Source organism: Coregonus lavaretus (assembly GCF_964263955.1).
Source record: "Coregonus lavaretus genome assembly, chromosome: 4".
Lineage (NCBI taxonomy): Eukaryota > Metazoa > Chordata > Actinopteri > Salmoniformes > Salmonidae > Coregonus > Coregonus lavaretus.
Genome location: NC_139991.1, coordinates 8,554,792 through 8,575,185, shown reverse-complemented (window position 1 = coordinate 8,575,185; position 20,394 = coordinate 8,554,792). Strand labels below are relative to the sequence as shown.

Here is a 20,394-nt window from a genome sequence, read left to right as displayed (position 1 = left end):
CGGGCCTCTGCCTGCGCATGCACACTCGCCCGCTCCAGGCCACCATTTTGTGAAGAAACAACTCTGCCAAAGCGTGAGAGGATTAATAGCGCTGGGACGTAAGGGCACGCTTCCCTACCGTCGCCAGAGTAAGACCAAACAAGCACTGAGCGCTCAAGCAAATTTACCGGGAAAAGGAAGACGGAGGAGCAGGTAAAACGTTACTTTCTCCGATGAAGGGGGGCATTTTTGTAGGAGCTGTCGTCGGCCTCTAGGTGTCACGATGGGGCTCGCGGTCCAGGCGACTGGCGGGGGGTGTTTGTCTCCCTCTATCGTTATCGAAAATTTACTAAAAACATTTATAACCCAGAAGTTAGAGCTTCTGTTAAACTTATTCGTGTATTTGGACTGCTATTAGTTCGTATTAAGGCACGGATGGCTTTATAAATGCCTTAATGTTTAGGGGATTGTATAGGCCAGGCGTCCATCTTCTCGTGCCCTTTGTTTCCTCTTTTGAGAAGAGAACCCGCGTCTCCGGGTTGTAGAACGAAAGCGCAACATTTCGAGTTTAAACTTTGTATCAATGTCAATGTATACGTATCAATGTAAACTAAATGTTTCCAATCACTCATGGTGCTACACTTTGAAAAAAATAATGAATCAATAAATCTCTCCTGTAGTCTTTCAGATTTACTACCTAGTCCCTGATCTGGGTAGTTATTTTAGTCGATGTTCTAGAACAATCCGTTGGTTCTAATATATCAACACTAATTGTGTATTACTTTGGATTCAAGCTATTTTACGGCTTCTCAAAATGGGGCTCTAGTTAAGTAGGTCGGTAACAAGGTAACGTTTCCACAAAGGTTCCCGAGAGTAAACACGGAAGGAGGGAATGTAGAGTAATCTCTTAAATGTAGCCCAAATAAGTGTGCGAGCACGGAGAGTAGATTTCTTCCTCATCAGAAGCTTGATAAGAGTTGGTTTTCTATCATCAGCACCACGTCCCGTCGCGCTAGCCTAGTCCGCCTACAGCCGCCTTTCGATTTAAAACTTGTCATGAGAGAGAGAGCTCCATCTATAACCTGCACGGTAATGTTACAAAAACATCCGCTATACCGGGGCAAGACACATGAGGGTGAATAGGGTAGGTTCCTTTTACAAGTGAGTTTTTTTATATATAAAAATGATCTGCTTATTTTGTGAGTGTTCTTTTTTTATTGGGACATTGTCAAATGGTCGGTAGATCAGAGAAGTAGGATTAAAGATCAAATAATCATATTATTGCAATTGTCTTGCATACTTTAAAGTCAGCAGAAACTCTACACCTTTGTTTTCTAAACTGGACTCATTTCATGTAACATGACACCACTCAAGCAGCAATAAACAGAGAGAAGTTAGTAATAACAAAGTTGCCAGTCCCACACCAGTCAATGGCTATGGTTCCCAGGAAAATACACTACATGACCAAAAGTATGTGGACACCTCATTCCAAAATCATGGACATTAATATGGAGTTGGTCCCCCTTTGCTGCTTTAACAGCCTCCACTCTTCAGGGAAGGCTTTCCACTAGATGTTGGAATATTGCTGCGGGGACTTAGTGAGGTCGGACACAGATGTTGGGCGATTAGGCCTGGCTCGCAGTTGGTGTTCCAATTCATCCCAAAGGTGTTTGATGGGGTTGAGGTCAGGACTCTGTGCAGGCCAGTCAAGTTCTTCCACACCGATCTCGACAAACCATTTCTGTATCGCTGAAACAGGAAAGGGCCTTCCCCAAACTGTTGCCACAAAGTTGGAAGCACAGAATCGTCTGCTGCCAGTGTTTGTCTATGGAGATTGCATGGCTGTATGCTCGAATTTATACACTTGTCAGGAACGGGTGTGGCTGAAATAGCCGAATCCACTCATTTTAAGGGGTGTCTACATACTTTTGTGTATATATAGTGTATCAAGTTATTTTTTAATTCTTCTGGTCTTATCAGGTCACTTTTATGGAGGATGAAGTCGTTTCCATTGAGACCGCTCAGGTCGAGGGTCTCCAGGACAGTGGAGAAGGAGCAGAGCTGCTCCAGACTGCAGAGGCTGCCCTGATGGAGGGGGGTGTGGCACCCCAAGAGGTGACAGGGAATGTTGAAATGATGGTGATGGACACCCTGGACTCGACCCTTGACCCTGCCCTGCTACAGATGAAGACTGAGGTCCTCGAAGGGGGCGGTGCGGTGACAGTCACCGGGGGAGACGAGGGACAGATCATCACCCTGCAGGTTAGTGTGATTTGTGAGTTTACATTGAGAAAGGTTTGGAAAATGTCCCTTGTAAGCCAAACTTGTAGGCATAAATTATTCAGAGAACTGACTGACCCTGACTGTGTCTTGAATTTAGGTAGTGAACATGGAGGGGAACATGGAACAGACGAGTGCAGCGCTGGGGCTTGGACAGCTGCAGCTGGTGCAGGTCCCTGTCACTACAGCCACCGTGGAAGAGCTCCAGGCCAGCTTCGTTGACGCCTCGGCAGGCAATACTGAGGCAGAGCCAGTGATCTGCCACACCCTCCCTCTGCCCGAGGGCTTCCAGGTCAGACGCTACTCATCTACAAACACACACTTTAAACAAGCACTTTAATATCCTGATTAATGTTTCTATACACACTTTGGCCTGAAGGCTCAGGTGAGATGCACTGACTATAATACAACTCTAACCCCTTCCTGGCAAATTGTTTTTGTCTGGTGAAGGTGGTGAAGGTGGGGGCGAATGGAGAGGTGGAGACAGTTGAACAGGAAGAACTGCAGGCAGCCCAGGATGAGCTCCAGATGACTCATGGGGAGGAGGAGGAGGAGGAAGTTGAGCCCCAGGTAGAGGACCAGACCTGGTCCAAAGACCCAGATTACCAGCCAACTGCTGGCATCCGCAAGGGGAAGAAGGGCAAGAAGAGCCGCCTGCGTTACGGGGAGGGGGAGCGGGACATGGACGTGTCTGTGTATGACTTTGAGGAAGAGCAGCAGGAGGGGATGCTCTCTGAGGTCAACGCCGAGAAGGTTGTGGGCAACATGAAACCGCCCAAACCAACCAAGATAAAAAAGAAAGGTCAGAGTTGTGTGAAAGGTTATGTTTTGTGTGTATGTGGGGGTATGGCAACCTCTCTCTTTTGGGGGTGTTAATGGTAGACTCTGCGATGACGTAGATGCAGAAAGTAGAACGCATAGTGGGTCAATTTCTGCAACAACTACGAGCGTTGAAGCGCAAGGCTCAACTTCTCTGCTGTTTTGGTCCCGTGGCTACCACACTCTTACCAGCGTGAAGCGACCCTGTGCACATGTGCAGATACTGTGTGTGACAGTGAGCGCGACGTCTTGCATTTCGCTCATCTCAATATCTGCGGTGCTGCCCGTGGCAACGTCATTTCGCTGAGTCTACCTTTAATGTGTTTAATAACCCCTTGTGTCTCTCTCCTTAGGTGTGAAGAAGACGTTCCAGTGTGAGCTGTGTAGCTACACCTGCCCCCGGCGCTCTAACCTGGACCGCCACATGAAGAGCCACACAGATGAGAGGCCGCACAAATGCCACCTGTGTGGGAGGGCCTTCAGAACGGTCACACTGCTGAGGAACCACCTCAACACACACACAGGTATCTACAGACTCACATGCTCAGTCACAGGCTGTAAAAAAAAAATTAATCCTTATTGAATGGATAGGGTGAGGGTTACTTATGTTTACTATTGCCCCTTCCCGCTCTCTCTTAGGCACTCGTCCTCATAAATGCCAAGATTGTGACATGGCATTTGTGACTAGTGGAGAGCTGGTGCGTCATCGTCGCTACAAACACACATTCGAGAAACCCTTCAAGTGCTCCATGTGTGACTACGCTAGTGTGGAGGTAAGTACACACGTCTGATCTATGTTTACATGTTATCTAGTAAGAACTCATTTGCAATGTATAACTGAAATGTTTCTGGAATGTCGTTTAACTGTTTGTCTCTCTCTCTCTTTGCCCCAGGTGAGTAAACTGAAGAGACACATCCGCTCCCATACAGGCGAGAGGCCCTTCCAGTGCAGTCTGTGCAGCTATGCCAGCCGAGACACCTACAAACTGAAGAGACACATGAGGACACACTCAGGTAACACATACCCCAATCTCTCAGCCTTACACCTAAATATTCCTGATTTTAGTTTTGTTGATCGATGCTACACTACTTGACCAAAAGTATATGGACACCTGCTCGTCGTACATCTCACTCCATTAATATGGAGTTGGTCCCCCCTTTGTTACTATTACAGCCTCCACTCTTCTAGGAAGGCTTTCCACAAGAGCATTAGTGAGGTCGGGCACTGATGTTGGGCGATTGGGCTTGGCTCGCAGTCGGCGTTACAATTCATCCCAAAGGTGTTCAATGGGGTTGAGGTCAAGGCTCTGTGCTGGCCAGTCAAGTTCTTAACATTTAAGTAATTTAGCAGACACTCTTATCCAGAGTGACTTACAAATTGGTGCGTTCAACTTATGATAGCCAGTGGGACAACCACCCTATATTTATTTTTCTTCTTTTTTTTAGTGGGGGGGGGGGGTAGAAGGATTTGCGTTCTCCTGGCATCCGCCAAACCTATATTCGTCCTTCGGACTGCCAGATGGTGAAGCGTGATTTTTCACTCCAGAGAACGCGTTTCCACTGCTCCAGAGTCCAATGGCGGCGAGCTTTACACCACTCCAGCCGACGCTAGGCATTGCGCATGGTGATCTTAGGCTTGTGTGTGGCTGCTTGGCCATGGAAACTCATTTCATGAAGCTCCCGATGAACAGTTATTGTGCTGACGTTGCTTCCAGAGGCAGTTTGGAACTCGGTAGTGAGTGTTGCAACTGAGGACAGATTATTTTTACACGCTATGCGCTTCAGCACTTGGCGGTCCAGTTCTGTGAGCTTGTGTGGCCTACCACTTGGCGGCTGAGCCGATGCTGCTCCTAGACATTTCCACTTCACAATAACAACACTTACAGTTGACCGGGGCAGCTCTAGCAGGGCAGAAATTTGACGAACTGACTTGTTGGAATGGTGGCGTCCTATGACGGTGCCACGTTGAAAGTCACTGAGCTCTTCAGTAAGGCCATTCTACTGCCAATGTTTGTCTATGGAGATTGCATGGCTGTGTGGTCACTTTTATACACCTGTCAGCAACAGGTGTGGCTTAAATTGCTGAATCCACTAATTTGAAGGGGTGTCCACCTACTTTTGTGTGTATATATAGTGTATCTGCCTCACATACAACCTAATAACCCGTCCCTCTCTCTGGCAGGTGAAAAGCCGTATGAGTGCTACATCTGCCATGCTCGTTTCACACAGAGCGGCACCATGAAGATGCACATCCTGCAGAAGCACACAGAGAATGTGGCCAAATTCCACTGCCCCCACTGTGACACTGTCATCGCCCGCAAGAGCGACCTGGGTAAGCGACTCGCTTGTGCACAGTCATATCTTCTCTGCTGAAATACGGTCTTGTAACTTGAGTGGATCCATCTGTGTTCCTTAAATTTGGATTGGCCCTTCCTTTCTCACTCTCAGGTGTGCACTTGCGGAAGCAGCACTCGTTCATGGAGATGGGCAGGAAGTGTCGTTACTGTGATGCTGTGTTCCACGAGCGTTACGCACTCATCCAGCACCAGAAGTCCCACAAGAATGAGAAGCGCTTCAAGTGCGACCAGTGTGACTATTGCTGCAGACAGGTAAGTGAACGAGACATTCTCTCCTTGTTTCCTGTCTTCACTAATTTGAAACGTTGGATGTCCATCATATATTTGCCATCATCAATCTCAGAGATGAGGAGAAGAGGCCACTAAACTATTGAGATGCATCCCATGGATCTGTTTGGAATTCAGCCGGAGACTGTTCTAGACCTCCGGGTGTGTTCACTGACTGTCCTATGTTTAACCTCTCACCCCTAGGAGCGTCACATGATCATGCACAGACGCACACACACGGGGGAGAAGCCGTACGCCTGCAGCCAATGTGAGAAAACTTTCCGGCAGAAGCAGCTGCTGGACATGCACTTCAAACGCTACCATGACCCCAACTTCATCCCCACTGCCTTCGTCTGCAGCAAGTGTGCCAAGACCTTCACTCGCAGGGTAAGGGGACAACACACATCCAAAGTGCAGGCTAAAGGACTCATTCACATCCAAACACATATCCTCCCGAGCAGGATACGGGACACTCAAAAACACACACCCTCTCACCAGGTTGGGGAGGATTGAAGCCTAGTTTGCTCCACAGTATGAGTATGTTGTGGTCTTACAGTGCCTTCAGAAAGTATTCATACCCCTTGACTTATTCCACATTTTGTTTTACAGCCTGAATTCAAAATGTAAAAAAAATCCAGTGACAATGACAGTGAAAACATGTTTTCAGAAATTTTTCCAAATGTATTGAAAATTAAATACTGATATCTAATTTACGTAAGTATTTACACCCCTGAGTCAATACTTTGTAGAATCAAAACAAATGTTATTTCTCACATGCGCCGAATACAACAGTGAAATGCTTACTTACAGGCCCTTAACCAACAATGCAGTTTTAAGAAAAATAAGTGAGTAAAAAATATATAGATACGTTTTTTTTTTTTTACTATATAACAAACAAATTAAAGAGCAGCAGTAAAATAACAGTAGTGAGGCTATATACAGGGGGTACCGGTACAGTCAATGTGCGGGGGCACAGGTTAGTCAAGGTAATTGAGGTAAAATGTATACTACCGGTCAAAAGGTTTAGAACACCTACTAATTCAAGGGTTTTTCTTTATTTTTACTGTTTTCTACATTGTAGAATAATAGTGAAGACATCAAAACTATGAAATAACACATATGGAATCATGTAGTAACCAAAAAAGTGTTAAACAAATCAAAATATATTTTATATTTGAGATTCTTCAAATAGCCACCCTTTGCCTTGATGACAGCTTAGCACACTCTTGGCATTCTCTCAACCAGCTTCACCTGGAATGCTTTTCCAACAGTCTTGAAGGAGTTCCCACATAAGCTGAGTACTTGTTGGCTGCTTTTCCTTCACTCTGTGGTCCGACTCATCCCAAACCATCTGAATTTGGTTGAGGTCGGGGATTGTGGAGGCCAGGTCATCTGATGCAGCACTCCATCACTCTCCTTCTTGGTAAAATAGCCGTTACACAGCCTGGAGGTGTGTTGGGTCATTGTCCTGTTGAAAAACAAATGATAGTCCCACTAAGCCCAAACCAGATGGGATGGTAGCTGCCGAATTCTGTGGTAGCCATGCTGGTTAAGTGTGCCTTGAATTCTAAATAAATCACAGACAATGTCACCAGCAAAGCACCCCCGCACCTCCACACCATAACACCTCCTCCATGCATTACGTTGGGAAATACACATGCAGAGATCACCCATTCACTCACACAGCGTCTCACAAAGACACAGCGGTTGGAACCAAAAATGTCCACTTTGGACTCTAGACCAAAAGACAAATTTCCACCGGTCTAATGTCTATTGCTCGTGTTTCCTCTTCTTATTGGTGTCCTTTAGTAGTGGTTTCTTTGCAGCAATTCGACCATGAAGGCCTGATTCACGCAGTCTCCTCTGAACAGTTGTAGTTGAGATGTGTCTGTTACTTGAACTCTGAAGCATTTATTTGGGCTGCAATTTCTGGGGCTGGTAACTGCAGCAGAGGTACCTTCTGTGGCGGTCCTCATGAGAGCCAGTTTCATCATAGCGCTTGATGGTTTTGGCGACTGCACTTGAAGAAACTTTCAAAGCTCTCGATGGTGCAGCTGTAGAACCTTTTAGGGATCTGAGGACCCATGCCAAATCTTTTCAGTCTCCTGAGGGGGAATAGGCTTTGTCGTGCCCTCTTCACGACTGTCTTGGTGTGTTTGGACCATGATAGGTTTTTGGTGATGTGGACGCCAAGGAACTTGAAGCTCTCAACCTGCCGTACTACAGCCCCGTCGATGAGAATGGGGGCGTGTTTGGTTCTCCTTTTCCTGTAGTCCACAATCATCTCCTTTGTCTTGGTCACGTTGAGGGAGAGGTTGTTATCCTGGCACCACACGGCCAGGTCTCTGACCTCCCTATAGGCTGTCTCATCGTTGTCGGTGATCAGGCCTACCACTGTTGTGTCGTTGGCAAACTTAATGATGGTGTTGGAGTCGTGCTTTGCCATGCAGTCGTGGGTGAACAGGGAGTACAGGTGGGGACTGAGCACGCACCCCTGAGGGGCCCCCGTGTTGAGGATTAGCGTGGCAGATGTGTTACCTACCCTTACCACCTGGGGGCGGCCTGTCAGGAAGTCCAGGATCCAGTTGCAGAGGGATGTGTTTAGTCCCAGGGTCCTTGGCTTAGTGATGAGCTTTGAGGGCACTATGGTACTCCTGAGTGGCGCAGTGGTCTAAGGCACTGCATCGCAGTGCTAACTGTGCCACTAGAGATCCTGGTCCGAATCCAGGCTCTGTCGCAGCCGGCCGCGACCGGGAGACTCATGGGCGGCGCACAATTGGCCCAGCGTCGTCCAGGGTAGGGGAGGGAATGGCCGGCAGGGATGTAGCTCAGTTGATAGAGCATGGCGTTTGCAACGCCAGGGTTGTGGGTTCGTTTCCCGGGGGGGCCAGTATAAAAAAATATATATGTATTCACTAACTGTAATTCGCTCTGGATAAGAGCGTCTGCTAAAATGACTAAAATGTAAAAATGTGTTGAACGCTGAGCTGTAGTCAATGAATAGCATTCTCCCGTAGGTGTTCCTTTTGTCCAGGTGGGAAAGGGCAGTGTGGAGTGCAATAGAGATTGCATCATCTGTTGGGGCGGTATGCAAATTGGAGTGGGTCTAGGGTTTCTGGGATAATGGTGTTGATGTGAGCCATAACCAGCCTTTCAAAGCACTTCATGGCTACAGACGTGTGCTACGGGTCAGTAGTCTACGGGTCAGTAGTCATTTAGGCAGGTTACCTTAGTGTTCTTGTGCGCAGGGACTATGGTGGTCTGCTTGAAACATGTTGGTATTACACACTCAGTCAGGGACAGGTTGAAAAAGTCAGTGAAGACACTTGCCAGTTGGTCAGCGCATGCTCGGAGTACACGTCCTGGTAATCTGTCTGGCCCTGCGGCCTTGTGAATGCTGACCTGTTTAAAGGTCTTACTCACATCGGCTACGGAGAGCGTGATCACAGTCGTCCGGAACAGCTGATGCTCTCATGCATGCTTCAGTGTTGCTTGCCTCGAAGCGAGCATAGAAGTAATTTAGCTCGTCTGGTAGGCTCGTGTCACTGGGTAGCTCGCGGCTGGGCTTCCCTTTTGTAGTCCGTAATAGTTTGCAAGCCCTGCCACATCCGACGAGCGTCGGAGCCGGTGTAGTACGATTCAATCTTAGTCCTGTATTGATGCTTTGCCTGTTTGATGGTTCGTCGGAGGGCACAGCGGGATTTCTTATAAGCGTCCGGGTTAGAGTCCCGCTCCTTGAAAGCGGCAGGTCTACCCTTTAGCTCAGTGCGATGTTGCCTGTAATCCATGACTTCTGGTTTGGGTATGTACGTATAGTCACTGTGGGGACAACGTCATCAATGCACTTATTGATGAAGCCAGTGACTGATGTGGTGTACTCCTCAATGCCATCGGAAGAATCCTGGAACATATTCCAGTCTGTGCTAGCAAAACAGTCCTGTAGCTTAGCATCTGCTTCATCTGACCACTTCTGTATTGAGCGAGTCACTGGTACTTCCTGCTTTAGTTTTTGCGGATAGAATTATGGTCAGATTTGCCAAATGGAGGGCGAGGGAGAGCTTTGTACGCTTCTCTGTGTGTGGAGTAAAGGTGGTCTAGAGATTTTTTCAAAAAAAAATGTGTTTCTTTCTTTTCTCTGGTTGCACATTTAACATGCTGGTAGCAATTAGGTAAAACAGATGTAAATTTCCCTGCATTAAAGTCCCCAGCCACTAGGAGCGCCGCCTCTGGATGAGCATTTTCTTGTGTGCTTATGGCCTTATACAGCTTGTTGAGTGCAGTCTTAGTGCCAGCATGGGTTTGTGGTGGTAAATAGACAGCTACGAAAAATATAGACTCTCTTGGTAAATAATGTGGTCTACAGCTTATCATGAGATACTCTACCTCAGGTGAGCAAAACCTCGCGATTTCGTGCACCAGCTGTTATTTACAAATATACACAGACTGCCACCCTTTGTCTTACCGGAGGCAGCTGTTCTATCTTGCTGATGCACTGAAAACCCCGCCAGCTGTATTTTATCCATGTCGTCGTTCAGCCACGACTCTGTGAAACATAAGATATTACAGTTTTTAATGCCCGCTGGTAGGATGTTCTTGATCGAAGCTCATCCATTTTATTATCCAATGATTGTACGTTCGTTAATAGGACTGATGGTAGAGGCAGATTACCCACTCGCCGTCGGATCCTTACAAGGCACCCCGACCTATGTCCCCGATATTCACGTCTCTTCTTCATGCGAATGACGGGGATTTGGGCGTTGTTGGTTGTTTGAAGTAAATCCTTCGCGTCCAACTCGTTAAAGAAAAAATCTTCGTCCAGTACGAGTTGAGTAATCGCTGTCCTGATGTCCAGAAGCTCTTTCCGGTCATAAGAGACGGTGGCAGAAACATTATGCAGCGATTACAGCTTCATGAGTCGTCTTGGGTATGTCTGTATCAGCTTCTGGATTTGGGGATTTTCTCCCATTTCTTTAACCTCTGTTAAAGAGCCACTGAACACGCCGATTGGCATGCGTCTTTCTGTTGCTCATTAAAAATGAGATTTCAGTCTTGGAGATGTTTCCTGACCGATTCCGCATTTGGTTAATGATGTTTGTCCCCCATGAGTCACTGAATGAATCTAAGAACTCAATAAATCTGTAAAAAAAATTGTTACGTTTTTGCCGAGGATGTTTTAGCTGCGCAATTTTGGTGCAGTATTTCTCAAGTTAAAAAAAAATGTGCGACGTGTTGTCTTATGTGAACAGTCGGAGCTGCTGAGCAGGTCTGTCGCACTGTCTATGCTATTGGATAGAGAGCAATCACCGCAGCTGTTCATCCCATGTTAGTGGGCAAATGGACATTGTCAAATCAAACCCCAATTTTAATTTATCTGTGTGGTGCATGGATGTTTCAAACTCTGTTTTAGACTGACTTTATATCCCAAATTGTTATATTTACACTTAGTTGATAATTTTGACACTAGTTTCTGACTCATCGATGCCACATAGGTCGTTTTCAAAGGGATTAGTTGATTTTTAAAGGCAGTCGCTCTACAAGTTAGATGGGGAGCGGCGGTGAACAGCAATCTTCAAGTCTTTCCACCGATCTTCAATGTGATTCAAGTCTAGGTTTTTGCTGGGCCACTCAAGGACTCTCACATTCTTGTTCTGAAGCCATTCCAGGGTTCCTTTGGCTGTATGCTTGGGGTCATTTTTCGGTTGGAGCGTAAATCTTCACCCCTGTCTAAGGTCATTTTCACTCTGAAGCAGGTTCTCATCAAGAATTTGCCTGTATTTGCCTCCATTCATTGTTCCCTCTTATCCTTACCAGTCTTACAGGCCCTGCCACTGAAAAACATCCCCATAGCATGATGCTGCCACCACCATGCTTCACGGTAAGGATGGTGTTGGACGGGTGATGAGCTGTGCCTGGTTTTCTTCAAACATAGCGCTTTGCATTCAGGCCAAATAGTTCCATTTTTCTCATCAGACCACATCATATTTTGCCTTATCTGTCTTTCACATGCCTTTTTGCAAACTCCAAGCGTGCTGGCTTCTGTCTGCCCACTCTCCCAAAAAAAACAGATTGGTGAAGTGCTGTACATACTGTTGTCAATCTGGCAGGTTCTCCCATCTCAGCCAAGGAACTCTGTAATTCTGTCAGAGTGGTCATTGGGTTCTTGGTCATCCCCCCCTGACCAAGGTCCTTCTTGCATGGTTGTTCAGTTTGGTCGGACGGCCAGCTCTAGGCGGAGTCTGGGTAGTTCCATATTTTTTCCATTTCACAATGATGGAGACCACTGTGCTCTTTTGAAACTTTGAACACTCTAGAAATTGTTTTATACCCTTCCCCAGATGTCTCATCACAATTCTATCTCGGAGAGCTACGGACAGTTCCTTGGACTGTTTCTTTCTAAATCATGTCCAAACAATTTAATTTGTCACAGGTGGGCTCCAAGTTGGTGTGACATCTCAAGTGTGATCAAAATAAAATTGGATGCACCTGAGCTCAATTTGGAATGTCATAGCAAAGGGGTGTGAATACTTATGTAAATGATATTTCTGTATTTTATCTTCAGTAAATGTGCAAACATTTCTAAACATGTTTTCACATTGTCATTATGGGGTATTGTGTGTAGATGGGTGAGAGAGAATCAATTTAATCCATTTTGAATTCAGGCTGTCACACAACAAAATGTGGAATACGTCAACGGGTATGAATACTTTTAAATGTTTTAGTTTTCTTCCATTTTTCATTATTATTTTGAAACCAGTTAAACATACACATACGAACAACAACTTAGACGCACACAAAATACTACATCTCATCTGCCCAGACCCACATGCTCACACCCCCATCCCTAGTACCTGCGTTTTCCGTTATGTTAATGACTGATTTCTATGTTTTTAGTATACATTTTCTCAAGATGAGTGATGAAGAGAATCGTCCAGCCCATTGGGTATCTCACTATTTTCTGAAGGCACTGTATATGACTGTTTGCTCCTCAGAACACCATGCTGCGTCACGCGGAGAACTGTAACGGAGAGAACACCGGCGACGAGAACGGAACCCCGCCCAAGAAAGGCCGCCGCGGCAGGAAGAGGAAGATGCGCTCCAGACGGGATGACGATGACGACGACACCGGTACGACCAAGTCACATTTCACTTTCTTGTTCTTATACAATGCAATAATAATATTGTGTACTGTGTATCTTAAGGGTACAGCGCTAAAATCAGGACTTTCTTCTTCTTCTCTTCCACAGAGCCTGAGCTGGATGACATTGAGGAGGAGGAGGAGGATGAGGATGAGGAGGAGCTGCTAGCTGAGATTGAGGTGGAGCAGGCACCACCTGTTGTCCCTGTCCCTGCCCCTGTGGGCCCGCCAGCCAAGAGGAAACGTGGAAGACCTCCCAAGCCCAAACCTGCCCCAAGTGAGTCACACTCACTGGTACCCTGTTGGAATACTTAAAAAATACCACCCTCCCTACTTAATTTCTTGAAGGAATCACTTTTCATGCAGACATGCAATAGAGTGAATACTTTGGCATATTTAATCAGGTACAGATCACTGATCAGTACCCCAAAGGACTCAAAAGTCCCAAAACAGCTGAACAGATGTGTTTTCTTCTTCCCTCAGCGGCGGCAATCATCCGTGTGGAGGATGAGACCACAGGCGAGGTGGATGACATCATTGTGAAGAAAGAGATGAAAGCTGAGCAGGCGAGCCAGGAGGAAGAAGCTGTCGCGGATGAGGAGCCGGCAGTAGAGGTGGAGCATGCTGAAGGAGAGCCTGCCAATCAGGTAGAAGAGTCATTCCAGGGGGAGGAGGTGGTGCAGGAAGTGGCACTGTCGGTCACAGAGGCTCCGCCCAACGGTGACCTCACTCCTGAGATGATTCTCAGCATGATGGACCGGTGATGAAGACGGAGCCTCTGTTTGCATCCAGCAATACAAATTGTCCCGTTTGTACACTCACATACACCCCATTGTACCCACTCTCAAACACAACACACATACCTTCCCTCGCATACACCATACACGTATACCACACATATACACCCCAGTTACGTAACCTTAGATCTTTCTCTCTCTGATGTTGATGATAATGCCTGGGACATGTCTAAAGATACCTTTAGCCCATTCTATTTTTTTAAGAGCTTATTTTCCTCTCTCGTGATCTCTATCTACATCCCACTGCGAAACACCTTACACCCTCATGTTGAATTATGTGTGTATACAGAATCTAGATAACATTATGCAGACTGTTGTCACTGGAAAAGATGTAAGGAGAGGGGGTGTGGTTTAGATCATGATAATGTATTATGTCATAAATCATGTGCTCATTCTGCTGTCAATGATGTTCTATAGGCCCTCAGAGCATGCTTTCTCTGTAGCATATTTTGGCCCACATTTGATCTCATGTTGGCCCTCTCCTCGTGCTCTGTTGTCTGTCTAAAAACAATTATGTGCTTTCACCCTGTTAGGGGATCAAAGTTTAGGGATGACCTGAAATATTCTGCTTTTACAAAATGTTATGCTGTTTTCAAATGAAACACAATACCTTGCTCATGTTAAAGCTTTTAGAATTGATTTGTTTTTTGGTTTGATGCTTTTTTCTTTTGTACCATGGAAATGAAATGCTAGGGGGCTTGAATGGCAATGAAATGATTGGAGGGGTGAGAGAATGTTTGACTGTACAGCCAATTAAAAATAAAAATATCAACCTACTGGGGTGTCTTGAGTCAAATTGTTTCAGTTTCAGCCTTGATTAGGCTTATTTAGCATGGCATGTAGTACTGATATGTATAGACACTTTAGGATGTTTCATCATGTTTAGACTAGAGTATTATCTGCTACATTCTTCTGACACCTGAAAGGCTTATGCCCACAAGTCTCTTTTTAGAAACCTGTTCAGAGTAGTAGAGGAACTAGACTATAATGGTTGTTCCTTGAAGTTTCCTCTGATATTGAGTGCTTCATTAAAACACAATTTTAGTCCCCTCCCTGGTTTTCCCTTGCTTGATGTTGTAATCACTTCATGGAGAGACACACCAGAAACCAATTGCCTAGATCACCAGTCATCCCCTGCATTTTCTAACCCATCCATGTAAAATCAATTATTTATTTGTAATTTTAGCACATTTTGTTCCCTTCCTGCATTCTGGTCAGTTCCATGATGAACCTTAATTTATATTATAAATGAATATATACTAGACTGCATTGTGCACCTGCACTGCTCTCCCTCTAACACAAGCTCTATATTCTCCATTCTCTCTGTCTTTCTCACGCTCGCTTTCTCTTAGAGGGAGGGGGGGAGGAGAAAGGCGAGGCCCCTTGTTGTCAGATCTGTCAGTCTAGCCAGCTTGGCCCCTCCTACCTTGTTGGAGGCAGTGGATACTGCTGCTGGTGCTCTTAGCAACGGTGCCTCAGCAACAGAGCCACGGCAACGGAGCACCACGGCAACAGAGTGCCGTGTCTCCCCTTATGGAGCTTCCATTGGGCGGGCCGGCGCTGAGGCACTACACCCGCAGCAGACCTAGACCACACCGACAAAACCAACACCTCCGCCCCAGCAGACCACAGGTACAGAGAGATGGAGAAAAAGGGGTGCTGTGTAGAGGCATAATGGAAAGGAGGGGGAGATAGGGTACAGTGGGGAGAGGCAGGGGGAATGGAGGGAGGGAAGATGCCTGGTGCCTATTTGATTCAAGGTACTTGGATCGCAACAGCAACCAACTGCTTGCGTATTCAAAACCAATAGTGTGTTTGGGGGGATTGCATTTGTGTATAGGATTGTGACTGTATGTGGCTAATTTCTAGGGCTATATAATGCTTCCTCTGAAAGCTGGCGGGCTTTTTCTTGGTAGGTGTGTGTGAATTTTCTCTACCTTAGCCATCATCACCTTATCTATTGTATGCCTCCTGCCATTGGCGCTGTATCAGTCACGATCAGAGTTAGAACATGTGATGCTGGTTTTATTGGATGAACTAAACCAAACCTAATCAATCACATGGGCAGCCTTAGTGCCACAGGACATGACATCATAAGGTCTTACTTGTTTTCTGAGTCAGTCATTGGTAATTGTACATACCAATGGTAGTGTGATAATGTAGATCTAGGGGATACATGTCTGAGGTGTTGTTGATGTGTCTGTGTATATTCTGTGTGTCAGGGAAGTCTGAGCCCATGAAGTAACAATGTTATGTAATAATTACTATGTGCTATATGAAAGAAACTGCTCTCAGTAACCTCCTGATATCCAACATAGCACTCTTTCCACCAATTGGAAACTCTTTCGCTTTCTATTTCTCTGGTAGTCTAACTGCACTCACACACATTCTCACACACAAACACCTAATAATCACAGATACCGTAACACTTATCATCTCTTTCTCTGTGCGTGTGTGCATGGGTTTGACACAGGAATCGGTGGTTGACAATGAAAATGAAGTCCCTGATCACATGGGGCGAGTTGATGAGGGAGTTGAGGAGTTCTTTACTAAGCGAGTCCTTCCTGTCGACGCTCTGTGAGTATCTGACCAAACTCATCCTAGACAATCTCACTCTTCACTATCTCATCCCCAACACATCTTAACCAGCTCCCAGTAAACCTCTTTAAATTTGAGTCATTTATGAGATGCTCATATTCATAAAAACCTACAATAAGTACATTCAAGAAATATAATACGCAACATTTTCCTGACTACGTTACCTGCGTGCAGGCCCTAGCTTGTCCAGGTCAGGCCACATGGCCAGGAAAGACTCAGGGCCCTATGATTGACAAACACACACATGCTGGTCCTGTGCTACTCTGACTCTTCCTCCAGGAAAACACAGAATGAGGCTGAGGAACCTCCCATTACTGAACAGGAAGTGGAAGTAGCACCTGCTAGCGCCGCCCCTTGCCCCGCCCCTTCCAGGACCCTAAGGAGGAAGCTGGGCGAGTTCTTCACCCTTAAAAAGCGGAGAGCTGTGAAGTCAGAGGGAAGCCAAGAGGGGAAGGCCAAGAAGACCTCCATCGCCGACCTGATCCGGCCTCTCAGGGAGGCCGCCAGAGCTGAAAAAGATAAAGTGAAGGAGAATGAAAAAGAGAAGGAGAAAGAGAGTGTGGATGACAGCGTTGTGACAGGAGATTCAGTGGAAGCAGAAACCCCTCCTTCTGATGGTCCCACTCCACTGAGGGGTGAGGCTCCACCCCGTCGTGCGCTAAGAGAGGGGAAGTCACAGTCTCTCATTCTGCTCTCTGGATCCGCAACCCACGCTGGGAACACCAAGAACACTGCACAAGGGAAGGTACGTATTCTAATGTATTCAAAACCGACCCTTGAAAAAATTTGATGAGTTAAAGCAATTTGGTAAAAAAATCCTCATAGCCTATGAGAGGATCGCTCTTATTTTTTTGTTTTATTTTGATTATTCTTTAGTTCGGATTGGTTCTTATCGGTACTGACTGCTTCTCCTTGGTCCTGGTTGGTTTCAGAAACCCTCATCTGACGGCCATCATGGCTTTGAGCAGCGCCTCCAACTCGTGCTACAACGTATTGGTGTGTCCAAAGCTCAGCCAGGAGAGACACAGGTGTGTATGTGCATTTATCTGAGTGTGTATGTGCGAGTCTATATGTATGTGGTTGTGTGTCTATAAGGAAAACATAAACATTCTTATTCCATTCTACAGAGTCAGGAGGGAGAGATGAAAAAAGCTGAATCAGAGGGTAAGTCCCTTTACTCATATAACACTTGCTACAGTATATGTGCGAGTCTGTGTGTGGTGTTGGATGTGTGTGTTCGTTCATTTTCTGTCTTGGTTTCAGGTACTATCATCGATAATAAACCTGAGCCCCCACCCACATTTATGAAGCCCCGGACCATGTCCACCTCATCAGGTAACACACACACACACACACAAACACACACACACAGACAAACACACACACACTATTGCATACAATTTTGTGTATGTTATACTCATCTTCTTTGTCTTTAGATACGAGACGTCCGGTCCGACAGAGTGTGTCCGCACATGAGTCAGCTGGGAAACCTGCTCTGCCTCCTAAGCCAATAATTAAGCGAGGCCCAACCCCACCTCCCACTATCTCCAGTCATCTCACCCCTGAGAATGACCTAGCCAAAATACAGGAAGGAGAAGCATGTTCCCCCACAGACCCCACCCCTAGTATCACTGATACCCCTACCAGTTCTAAACCTATCCCCACTGACGCCACTATTCCCATCACTGTCCCAGATCCCACTAACTCTTCTATTCCCACTGACACCATCATTCCCTCCCCTGTCCCAGACCCCACTAACTCTTCTATTCCCACTGACACCATCATTCCCTACCCTGTTCCAGATCACACTAACTCTTCTGTTCCTACTGACACCATCATTCCCTCCCCTGTCCCAGATCCCACTAACTCTTCTATTCCGACTGACACCATCATTCCCTCCCCTGTGCCAGATCCCACTAACTCTTCTATTCCCACTGACACCATCATTCCCTCCCCTGTCCCAGATCCCACTAACTCTTCTATTATCACTGACACCATCATTCCCTCCCCTGTCCCAGACCCCACTAACTCTTCTATTCCCACTGACACCATCATCCCCTCCCCTGTCCCAGATCACACTAACTCTTCTGTTCCTACTGACACCATCATCCCCTCCCCTGTCCCAGATCACACTAACTCTTCTGTTCCTACTGACACCATCATCCCCTCCACCTCCCCTGTCCCTGAACCCACTAACTCTTCCATCCCAGTTTCTATTACCGCTACTTCCTCTAATACAACCCCCAATGACATTATCACCTCTACGATGTCTGCACCTACCCCTATCAATACTACAGCCCCCACCCCCAACACCACCACCTTTATCCCCAGTACTAACCCTACCACAACCACTACCACTACCTCCATCACAACTACATCGGCCCCTATGAATATTACAACTTCCACCCCCCCTACTGACATTAACACTGTTTTTATCCCCACTATTAACCCCACCCCAACTTCCCCTACCTCCACTGACTCCACCACCCCAACCACCTCTACGTCTGCCATCCCTAATCTAGCCACCATCACCATTACAAGCATTACTGCCCCAACACCTGTTAACACTAATACTGATACCCCTACATCAACAACCCCCACCACTAATGCTTCTACCCCTACCCTTACTGATACTGCTGCCTCAACTTCTACTGACTCGACAACTCCAACACTAAATACTTCTAACTCCATAATTGCTTCTGCTGCCAACAACACTTCTACTCCCACCTCCACTAACTCTCTGTGTCCCACCCCAACTACCCTAACTACTAACTCAGTTACCCCACCTCTATCTCCTGCTACTACTATAACAACCTCTACCCTTAATTCTATGAATGGTGCTTCCACCCCTACCCATATCCCCATAAACTCTACTGACTCCAACGCTACCCAAACCGCAACTAACAATACCAGCGCAACTAACTCTGTCAACTTCACTTCTACCTCAAGCCCCACTAACTCTACTAGTCCTATCCCTACTTGCTCTACCAGCTCAACTTCCACTAACTGTGCTACTCACACTGCTACTATCCCTACCAGTCCGATCCCCATTCTCTCTACTACTCACTCCCCCACTGCCACTTCTATCCCCACTGCCACTCACTCAACTAAATCCACCAATATTTCCTCCCCCACATTCTCTTCTACTCACACCTCTACTAACACTACTAGTCCCATCCCAACTAATTCTACTAGCCTGGCCACTACCCCCACCCCCATTAACTCTATCCCCGTCACCACTATCTCTACAAGCCCTTCTAATATCACCACTGCCACTAACTCTTCTGTCCCCATCAGTACCCTCAACCCCACTACCTCTACTACCAGCACCCCCACTAACTCTTATGTCCCCATCAGTACCCTCAACCCCACTACCTCTACTACCAGCACCCCCACTAACTCTTATGTCCCCATCAGTACCCTCAACCCCACTAACTCTACTACCAGCACCCCCACTAACTCTTATGTCCCCATCAGTACCCTCAACCCCACTAACTCTACTACCAGCACCCCCACTAACTCTTATGTCCCCATCAGTACCCTCAACCCCACTAACTCTACTACCAGCACCTCCACTAACTCTTATGTCCCCATCAGTACCCTCAACCCCACTAACTCTACTACCAGCACCCCCACTAACTCTTCAAATCCCACCAACACCAATAAACCTACTAACTCTACTACACACACCACTATCCCAATCCCCACTAATTCTGCTACTCATTGTCCCACTAACTCTTCTACTCATAGCCCCACTAACTCTTCCAGTCCAACCCCCGCTAACTCTACTAGCCCCACACCAACTAATACTATTCAACCATCACCTGAGGAGAGAATTAGCTCTAATCCTGCAATGGGACTGCTGTCCATGACTAAGGGTACAAGTAAGTGTGTGTGTTCAATAATAATAATAATAATAATATTGCTTGAAATGTGGAAGTAACCTGTTGAAAATAACATAATTTCCCCCTCCCTTTCCTCTCCTACAGACGACCTGAATGCTGAAAGGGTAGAGCGGAACAAGGAGAAAGAGAAGGAGCCAAGTAGCAAGGAAGAAGATGACAGGAGGGCCACAAAGAAAGAAAAAGAACAGAAATCATTGGCGCACTACATAGGAGAAACCATAAAAGAGGAGAGGGAAGAGGGTCTGCAGAAGGTGGAT

At 46.4% G+C, this 20,394-nt stretch overlaps 1 protein-coding gene across 1 annotated transcript; it reads left to right on the top strand.

Moving 5' to 3' along the window:
- Positions 1-27: 27 nt before the first annotated feature.
- On the top strand, positions 28-14,411 carry LOC311127147 (transcriptional repressor CTCF-like). The gene is made up of 13 exons (XM_084158923.1): positions 28-192; positions 1,960-2,241; positions 2,360-2,551; positions 2,710-3,061; positions 3,432-3,602; positions 3,718-3,851; positions 3,972-4,092; positions 5,261-5,410; positions 5,527-5,687; positions 5,907-6,089; positions 12,692-12,827; positions 12,947-13,114; positions 13,321-14,411. Exons 2-13 carry the CDS (start codon positions 1,969-1,971, stop codon positions 13,599-13,601), a joined length of 2,322 nt encoding a protein of 773 aa, XP_084015049.1. The 5' UTR covers positions 28-192; positions 1,960-1,968; the 3' UTR covers positions 13,602-14,411.
- The last annotated feature ends 5,983 nt before the right edge of the window (positions 14,412-20,394 follow it).